The 9,602-nt window shown below is 68.9% G+C and overlaps 2 protein-coding genes across 2 annotated transcripts; both read right to left on the minus strand.

Annotated features, from left to right (window-relative positions):
• Positions 1–1,405: 1,405 nt before the first annotated feature.
• Positions 1,406–4,534, minus strand: MNEG_10468 (hypothetical protein; the record flags this gene model as incomplete). Its single annotated transcript, XM_014041059.1, has 5 exons — positions 1,406–1,895; positions 2,166–2,358; positions 2,652–3,017; positions 3,294–3,581; positions 4,501–4,534. 5 exons carry the CDS (start codon positions 4,532–4,534, stop codon positions 1,406–1,408), a joined length of 1,371 nt encoding a protein of 456 aa, XP_013896513.1.
• A 957-nt stretch (positions 4,535–5,491) lies between these two features.
• Positions 5,492–9,449, minus strand: MNEG_10469 (hypothetical protein; the record flags this gene model as incomplete). Its single annotated transcript, XM_014041060.1, has 8 exons — positions 5,492–5,602; positions 5,820–5,987; positions 6,230–6,292; positions 6,462–6,531; positions 6,741–8,104; positions 8,239–8,328; positions 8,534–8,884; positions 9,108–9,449. 8 exons carry the CDS (start codon positions 9,447–9,449, stop codon positions 5,492–5,494), a joined length of 2,559 nt encoding a protein of 852 aa, XP_013896514.1.
• Positions 9,450–9,602: the final 153 nt, after the last annotated feature.

A 9,602-nucleotide genomic window follows, 5' to 3' on the forward strand; every position in this document is an offset into this window, starting at 1 on the left:
AGTATGGGCTGTTCATGGCAACGGCCGTCAACGGGGTTTGAGGATGACGGCGCAGTGAGGGCTGCGGGGCCATGCGTGTCGGGGACAAGGCACCTAGCAACCCACTCGCTGGAAGGAGGGGTGTAGGGTTGAAGGGTCTGAAGGGTCTGAGGTCGCTGCGAGCCCGCTTGCAGGAGAGGAGTATGCCTTGGGTACGCCAGTTTTCTGTGCAGTCCGCTTTACCAATACTTTGCGCTGGCAGGTGGGTGTGTGCACCTGCATGCCCGATACACATGTATCTGCAAGGCTCCGGGGTGCGGGATTTTGATCATCATCCAAAGGCATGATCTGCAGCACTACCTAGGTGCACAGAAACTCGCACTTGAGTGCGGCTTTTTTCGATACGCAGGGTTATGGGGTATAGTCAGTATGTGTAAACATACCATGGTGATGCAGTTTTCGGTGACATGGTCCACGTGCCCGACAGCTGCAGCCGGTTTCTGCTGGTTACACAACACTCTCATGAGATCTGCAGTCCTTGCTACTCTGCAGTGCCGCATCAACTGGGTGTTGCCTAGGTAAAACGTTGCAAACACTGATCAGTGCAACCTGTCTTCTCTTGTACTTAGGGCATCACTTTGATGCCAGACCGCTCCACCCCTCCAACAAGTCCCCCTCCAACGATGCACACAACAAAACGTGGCTGTTGCGCTCTGTGAAACGGGACGACCCTCCATCCGGGCCGCAGGGGTGGCTGGGGTTGTGGGTGCTGATGGGCAGCCCTGGTATATTATACAGCAAAGACGGTTGGACTGGGGGGCCCAAAACACATCCGAGGGCGCGAGCGCCGTGCGCCGCACGTGCAGGCCTCGCGGCTTCAGGAAACCATCAGAAATCACCTCGCACACAAAGCCGCTCGAAGCGCTCGGTGCAAACCGCTGCGCTGACAGGCAACACGCGCGCACACATGTGGGCGCTGTGCTGTGCAGGGCGACACTTGAACTCTTCTGGTGTGTTGAAAAGGTTTCGGAGTTGCCCTGACCCAGCAGGGACGAGCCAACTCTGGCCCCTGCCGCATGCCGGTGAGACAACGTGTTGAGTGTGGCCCGAGACAAAACCGGTCCTACGCCCTGTTGGCACAGGCAGTGCGCGAGACGCCTCCCCTCTCCGGTGTCCAAGAAACAGTACAGGCACCAACAATGACAGCAGGCGGACCACGCCGCCAGCTGGGGTGGGTGCGGCAAACCCGTGCACCCCTGAGCAACTGACAATAAGGGTTGAGGAACAACTGCACCCGACCGGCGGGCCACAAAACTGCAGCTGGCTCCCATTGGCCGCCACCTGACGACCCTGTCGAATTCTTCTGAGTAGCCGCAGCACAAAGGCGGGTGGCAGGAGGCCGCCCCGCCTGCCGCCAGCAGCCATGCTACTGCACAGCGCCAGCCGCCGCGGGCGCCAGCACCGCGTCACTTTGACTCTCCTGTCCCTGAGGGTCGCCCCCCGCCGGCTGATGCCGCCGCCGCCGCCGCCCGCCGGATGCGTCCGCCGCTGCTGCCATGACCACCGCCACCTCGTCACGCTCCACCTGCAACCGTCGCTGCTCCGCGGCCCCAGCAACGACCGCCGCCTCTGCCTCCGCGGCCGCCGCCGCCTCGGCGGCGGCCGCCGCCGCCGCGGCCTCTGCGCGTGCCTGTGCCTGCCAGCGGGCCACTATGGCGCTGTCTATCAGGATCTGCGACAGGTGCGCCATCAGCGCGGGCACCAGCGCCACGCCGAGCATGCCGCCGAGGACGGGCGCGAGCGACGCAAACACCGCGACGGCCACGGGCAGCGTCTTGACGCTCGCCGTCAGGATGACGGCGCGGCGGATGTCGCGCGCGCCCTTTGGCCCTGCGACTTCTCCCAGGCGGAGGGCCCTGCGCCAAGGAGGGTCCAATGGGTCATGTGTTTGTTAAGGTGGGTGTGAGCGGCGGGCGTGCGCTGGGGCATGCCGGATGGAGGAATGCTGGCGGTATGCAAGCCTGGTCAAGCGCAGTGAGGTGCCGGATTGGCACGGACCGCTGTTGCTGAGACCAGCAGCAAGCAAGCTCGGCCGCCAAAACCACGCCAAGGCCACGCGAGGCATGACCAGCGAGGCACCCGGGCCGACGCTGGCCCCGCACGCGCGCGCAACAACGCGCCTGCACGCTGCGGTGTTGAGCGCCAGGTAGGACAGGTGCACAGCGACCCCCGCCACCAGCATGACGGCCAGCGGGCCGGGCGCGAGGACGACGCCGGCAGCCACTGTCTTGCTGACCTGGGTCCAGGGCACGAGGCCCAGCAGCAGCGCGCTGACGCGCGCCAGCTCCCGTTTTTTGGAGTCGGCCAGGGCGGCCGCGCCTGCGGGGGGTCGATTCCGCGTAGGGGGGGGGGGGTTCAGGTGCGCGCGGCGTTGGGCCAGTGTGTGTGCGCGCGTGCGCGCGCGCGTGTGTGTGTGTGTGTGCACGTGCGTGCGTGTGTGTTGCGATGCGATGGCAAGCTGACTGCTGGGCTGGCACAGAGGCACGTGTCCGCTTCGACGAGAACCGGGTTGCTTACAGACCAGCGTGCCCCCACTTCCCCTCGGAGTCCTTTACGGCTCCCCGCAGCCAAGCGCGCCCCCTGCGCTCAACCCGCGAGCGCCCCGTTCTCACCAGGCACGCTGCTGCGGATCGCCGCGCCTATGATGGTGGGGATGAGCACGCTGTAGATCAGCCGCACCAGCAGCGGCCCCGGCTCCAGCCGCGCGCCCCCCAGGCTGCCGCCCAGCATGGCGGGCAGCACGAACGGCATCGTGAACACGCCCAGCATGTTGCTCGTCACGGTCAGCAGCAGCGCCACCGCCACGTTGCCGCCGGCGGCCTGGGTGAACGTGATGCCGGCGGACAGCGCGGTGGGCATGCAGCAGAAGATGGCCAGGCCGAGGACAAGCTCCCGCGGCTGCAGGGGCAGCTGCAGGACCGCCAATGAGATGAGGGGGGTTATGAAGAGGATAGACACCAGGCCGTACAGAAGGGCACCTGCGGGGGGCGCGAGGGGCGGGGGCATGAGGGGGTGAGCAGCGGCAGGGGGGCGCCGTGCGCGCCGTCACCACCACAGGAGGGGCCGGGGCCGCGGCGTGTGCCTTTCTGTGTTTTTCGCAGCCCTAAAGAGTTGCAGCTCGTCTATGCCCTGCTGGTAGCCTGCGACAGAGCTGACGCACCCGTGGCTACATCTGTGAGAGGCCACCCCGTATCGCTGTCGAGCGCGGCGCGCCGCTGCGGATGCTCCACTGCGCCGCCTGCCTCCCATCTCACCCTTGGCTTGGAGGGCCTTGAACGCCTCCTCCTGGCGGAGCTGCACCCCCGCGATGACAAACATGCAGAACGTAACCGCCGTGGAGAGGTTGAGCTTTGCAGCCTCCACGCCGGCCGCGGGGAACGCACAGCCAGCGGCGACGCCAGAGGTGAGGCACAGGGGCAGGAAATGCTGGTCCAAAAACGCCAGGGCGGGCGCGCAGGCCCTCGCAGCGGCGGCGGCGGCGAGCTGGCACTGGCGCAGCAGCGACGCGGCCGCGGGGCCGGCGCCGCCGGCGGGGAAGGAGGCTGCAGAGGCGGCGCAGGCTACGCGGGCGCGGCGGGCTGCTGATTGGCCAGGGGCTGCCGGATGATCGGGCCCTGCGACCGCAATGGGCCTTTTGTGCGTCCGCTTCTGCTCTTGCTGAATCTGGCACGGTGGATCACAACCATGCTGCGGCGCGACGATGCTGGGCTGGCGTTGTGCCAAAAGGTTGGATGCTGCTTGGGCTGCACGTCCGCCCGCTGCCGCCACACCAGCGGGTGCCCATGACACCCCCTGGGTGCGCAGCGGCGCACGTGCCAAACGTTGCGGGACCGTCTGCTTTTGTGGACCCTGTGCGCTTCGGAGACGCCCCGGGTGCATCAGGCACCGGCTTGCCAGGCGATCAGTCTGACAGAGTTCTACTACGGGACGCGTTGAGGGGGGCTGAGCGTTTCACCTCAGTTATTATGCACAGGTTTCATGGGTTCGAACGCATGTAAGGCACTCTTGTGTCGTTGCAGCGTCGGGACTCGGCTTTGTTGTGTGGCGGGGAACCACGAACCGCCGAATTCAAAAGACTGCCACGGAGCTGCTTGCCCATCGAAAAGCAACAGCACCTCCCATGATTGCAACAGTTGACCGTGAGGTTACCTGGCGTGCTGGCGCGGGGTGCGCGGTCAACACTCACACAGCTGACAGTCAACCCTACAACGGTGCCAATGTCAATGTGGGACTGGCAGGCAGAGAGATGGTCGAACAGCAGGACCTCAGTGAACGGGGGCTGCTAGGTGGTGGCGCTTGGCGGGTCTGCGTTGTCCCAGCGCGGGCGCCAGTGACAGCGGCTGCAGTGGTCGACTTGCTGCGTCTGCATTGCACTGGGCGTCGCAGGCCCGCGCTCTGCATCAGCAGGGGAAGTGAGTGGAAGACTTGCCCGGCGAGTAGTAAGATGATTTTGAAACGCACCAGTCACGAGCGATGCAGTGTGTCGACCGGCCATGCCCCTCTGCCCGTGCTGCTCGCCTTGAGCCCAGCCACTCCAGTGGCTTGGATGGGGTGACGCCTTTGTCAGTGGGTGCGGGCGCCTCAGCTCTCATCCCACCACGGGCGGCTGCAGTGGATTCAGCACATCTGTACCCTCCAATGCTGCTGGCGGACTGAAAGTGTCGTTATCAAGCGCTGCCTGCCTGCGATCCACCCACAGCTGCGCGCCTTGGCCGCAAAGAGACCCTGGCGCCAGCGTCAGCGACGCCGCTGTGCGCCTGCTGCGCCAGCTCTCACAGGCCATCAAGCTTCCTTGACGTGGGTGGTGCTGGCTGGGCCCAAACCTGTCAGACACCAAGCACGACTCAAGGCCACCCGAGCCCCGCATGTGTGCATGTGCAGCTGCTCAGCCGAAAGCGCTCGTTACAATGTTGTTCATCCGGATTGGTGTCTCAGATAACCGCAGCCAGCCACGCGCTCCTGTCGAAGGCCGGCGGCCCAGCGGGAAAAGTTCTCTCGTCGTCAAGGGTCTCACATTCACACGTCTCACAGTAATTTAGGCGGTACACGGCGGTACAGAATCAGTGCCCTCGCCCGCTGGGCCGGGCAGCTCAGCTCCCATCGCAGCTGCGGCACTCGCACCCGCCATCAACAAAGTGCGGGGGCCAAAACTGCGCCGACGCGCCCGGGCAGGCAGCACGCCGCGCGAGCGACTGCCCGCCACAGGCGCCGTCGGCGCGCCCCGCCCATCAGTGCTCAAAACCCTCCCCAGCTGCGCTCCCCGCCCGGCAGCGTGGCACCTGGCCAGCCTAGGCGCGCCTGCGCGCCCTCAAGCCCCGGCAGCAGCGTTTCGTCCCTCCCTCCCATATCTGCCCCAGAGCCCCCGGCCCGCAGCAATGCCCCGTCGCGTCGCGTGCGCGCGGCGCGCCGCGGCGTGACCAAGGCGGCGCTCAACGCCGTGGCCGCGGGCGCTTCACCGCCGGCGCGTGCCGAACGTGATGAAGCCGCGGCCGTCGTCCGACTTGGGGGCGGGGGCCTTCTGGGCGGGGGTAGACCTCTGGGTGCCAGCCTTCTGCGTGCTGACCTGTACGGTGGTTCGGAGGGATTCATATGTGCACCTTGATGAGTTGCGAAGAAGGCGCCGTAGCACACTCGAATGCGCACGTGAGCATGTGTGCGCAGAGCAGGGGCGCGGCATGGGGTCGCGGCACGCCGCGCGGCGTGCTGTTTGCAGGTGCGCTGTGGAAAGCATCTACAGTAGCTGAGCACGTGCGCACGCCCACGTCCGCAGCCGACCGCACCTTCTGGGTCCCCGGACGAGCGGTGCCCGTGCCTGACGGCGTCTTGGCGGTGACCTTCTGGCTGCCGGCCGTCACCTTCTGGGTGCCCCTCTGGGTGCCGACCGCCGCCTTCTGGGTGCCAGGGGTGACCCTCTGGCTGCCGGCGGAGATCTTCTGGGTGCGCGCCAGCTGTGTTTGTTGAGGGGTTGGTGCGCACGCGTGCGTCAAAATTGCAAGAGCGAACGGGAGACGTGCGGCGAAGGGGGTGCGCGGTGGGCTGGAGTGAGTAATGGCAGGCTCTTGCTCACGCAGCCCCATCCTAGATGTGCACGGGGCTGATTTTCAAAAGAGGGCCGCGATGCCCTGCAGGTGCGACTTTCATGGTGTCAACGTTTCGAATGAAAGCTGCCCAGTCACTGCAGGGCCCGCACCTCTGCCTTCTGCTTGGCCAGGGCCGCCTGCCGCTCCTTCTCCTTGCGCTCAGCCTCCGCCTTCTGCAATGGTTGTTTTGATTTGCATCACAGACGGCGGTGGGGCAAATGAAAGAGTCAGCGCACAGGCAGGAGGTGTGGAGGCCACGGCCGGCGGTCCCTGCCGGGTCGCGGAGCTGGGCGAAAACCCCCCAGCCGCAGTAGCGCGGCTGCGAGCACACGAGGGACGCACCTGCTTGGCCAAGGCGTCGGCGCGCGCCTTGGCGGCGGCCTCGGCCTTAGCTTTCTGAGCCTCGAGAGCCCTGGGGTGGATGAGGGCATGGCGCGGCGGTTGTGTCAAGGGGGTTATTGGCATGGCGAGGTTGCGAGCCCTGAGCAGCCGCACTTGCCAACAGGTCCGAAGTGGCAGCCACGAATGAGCGCCCTGCCCTGCAAGATCATTCCGCTGATATGGCAAGCAACTCAAACCCGCGCGGCCTGCTGGCCAGCAAGCCGACGAGAAGCAACCCACTTTTGGCGCTCGGCCTGCGCGCGCGCCGCCGCCTCCTCCCGCTGCTTGCGCAGCGCGGCGGCGCGCTCCGCCGCGGCGCGCGCCGCCTCCTCCCGCTGCTTCGCGATCGCGTCCGCCTTGGCCTTGGCCGCGGCGGCCGCGTCGGCCTTAGCCTTGGCCGCGGCCTCCGCCTTCGCCTTCGCCTCAGCCGCCTTGGCGCGCTCGGCCTCGGCCCTCGCGGCCGCCTCCGCCCGCGCGCGCGCCGCCGCCGCGGCCTTCTCGGCCGCGGCCCTCTTCGCCTCCTCTGCCTGCGCGCGCGCCGCCGCCGCCGCCTCCGCGCGCGCGCGCTGCGCCTCCTCTGCCTTTGCGCGCGCCGCCGCGGCGGCCGCCTCCCTCTGCTTCTTCAGCTCCTCGGCCTTCGCCTTTGCCGCCGCCGCCGCCTCCGCGCGCTGCTGCGCGAGAGCCTCGGCCTTCTCCTTGGCGGCCCGCTGCGCCTCAGCCGCCTTGGCGCGAGCGGCCTCGGCAGCCTCCTTCTGGGCGCGCGCGGCTTCCTCGCGCGCGCGGCGCTGCTGCTCAGCACGCTCGGCGGCGGCCTGCGCCGCCTGCTGGCGGGCGCGGTTCGCCTCCTCTTGCTTGGCCCTCGCTGCGGCAGCGGCCTCCTCGCGGGCGCGGCGCTGCTCCTCGGCGCGCTCTGCGGCGGCCTGCGCCGCCTGCTGGCGCGCGCGGTTCGCCTCCTCTTGCTTCGCCTTTGCCGCGGCGGCCGCCTGCTCCCTCGCGCGGCGCTGCTCCTCGGCGCGCTCCGCGGCCGCCTGTGCCGCCTGCTGGCGGGCGCGCGCGACCTCCTCTTGCTTGGCCTTAGCCGCAGCCAGCGCCTCCTCGCGCGCGCGGCGCTGCTGCTCCGCACGCTCGGCAGCCGCCTGCGCGGCCTGCTGGCGCGCTCTGGCCGCCTCCTCCTGCTTGGCCCTGGCCTGCGCCGCCGCCTCCTCCCTCGCGCGCTGCTGCGCGGCCGCGCGCTCCCTCTCCGCGCGCGCGCGCGCCTCGGACTCCGCCCTTGCGCGCTGCTGCGCCGCGGCCCGCTCCCTCTCCGCCGCTGCGCGCGCGGCGAGCTGCTCGCGCTCGCGCTGCGCCGCCTCCTGCTTCGCGCGCGCCTGCGCGGCCGCCTGCTCGCGCGCCTGGCGCTGCTCCTCGGCGCGCCGCTGCGCGGCCTGCGCGGCCGCCTCTCTCTGCTTCCGCAGCTCCTCTGCCTTGGCGGCCGCGGCCTCTGCGCGCTCGCGGCGCAGCGCCTCGGCCCTCTCCTTGGCTTCGGCCGCGGCCCTCTCCCTGTCTTGGCGCGCCTTGGCTGCCGCGGTCTGGCGCTCGGAGGTGGCATCCGCTGAGGCCTTGGCCTGGACGGCAGCAAAGGGTGCGCGGCAGGTGCGGAGGATAAGCGTGGCAGCCTGGGGTGGGCATGTTGTTCCCGAGCTGGGCGCCAAGCACCCAGACCGTGCGCCCAGACAGTAAAGAGGTGTGGGCGGCACACCTTGATGCTGCGGGTCCCGAAGCCGAACAGACCGGCAGGGCGCTCCTCCTCCTCCTCCTCCTCTTCCTCCTCCTCTTCGGCCTGCACTGGCTGCGGGTGACACGAGATTGTGTGAGTGGCGACGCGTCGCACATTGCCGAAACGCAGGATAGGGGCCGCGGCGGCGCGGAACAGCAGACGTAGGACCGCCCCACGACCGGTCTCTGGTCAGACCGGCGCAGACGCGCTCGAGTGCAACAGGCGGCGGTCGAGCGGGCACACTCCAGGGGCTGCCGGTGCGGCGCATGGGGCGCACCTTCCCGAGCGATGGGAGGGAGAAGAGGCCGCCAGCCTTCTTGCGGGGCGCCACCTCCTCCTCCTCCTCAATTTCTGCGGCCGCGGCGCGGCGCACGAACAGGGAGCCAAACGGCGACGACGGCCGCGGCGCCTCTTCCTTGGCGGCGGGCTTGGCGGGTGCGGGCGCGGCGGCGGGCGCGCGGCGGACGAACAGGGAGCCGAAGGGGGAGGCGGGCTTGGCGGGCTCCTCCTCCTCTTCCTCCTCCTCCTCGACTGGCGGTGGGGTCTTGCGGGTGAAGAGGGAGCCAAACGGCGATGTTGGGCGCGGCGCCTCCTCCTCCTCTTCCTCCTCGGGCTCCTGAGCCTTGGCCTGCGGAACGACAAGCGGGGCGGCGGTCGCGGCGGCGCGGACGCTGTTTAAAGTCGGAAGGGATGCGCGCGGCGTGTGCGGCTTAGGAACCGCGGGCGTTGTGGGCTTGTGGGAGCGAGCAATTGCGGGTACAAGCTGCGTTGTACAACAGGGCTTGTCGCAGCGCAGCAAGGCTTTCGTCTTTGGTGGCATTCAAGCCCTTGCACCTCGCAGCGCACCGCACCTTGCCAATGGCCGGGAAGGGGAACGGGGCGGGGCCCTTGGCCGGGCGCGCCTCGGCAGCCGCGGCCGCGCGCTCGGCCGTGCGCTCCTCGATCGCCGGCAGCAGCTCCTCCACCGCGGCCCTCAGCGCGACGATGGTGGCCGCGTCGCCGCCCGCGCCGACGGCGAGCGACGCGCCGCCGGGCGGCAGGCGCGCGGGGGAGCCGAGAAGGGCCGCGACCAGCTCAGCAGCCTGGGCGGTGCCTGTTGGTGTGCCAAGTGAGGGGTGGGGGGAGGGAGTGCATGGGAGAGGTGCAGAGCGCTTGGCTTGGCCGCACTGGCGGATGCACGACTTCAGGAGCATGCGAGAGCTGGGCCCAGCCGAAGATGGCTCGGTCAAATGCCTCGCTCTCTCGAAAACAGCAGTCGCCGCTGCGCAGCAGCCGCCGCCACAGCATCGGCCGCCGCTGCAGCGGTGACACAGCAGCAGCGGCAGCGGCAGCAGCGGCGGCGGGGG

The sequence above is a fragment of the Monoraphidium neglectum genome (genome assembly GCF_000611645.1).
Source record: "Monoraphidium neglectum strain SAG 48.87 unplaced genomic scaffold scaffold02327, whole genome shotgun sequence".
NCBI classification, from domain to species: Eukaryota; Viridiplantae; Chlorophyta; class Chlorophyceae; order Sphaeropleales; family Selenastraceae; genus Monoraphidium; species Monoraphidium neglectum.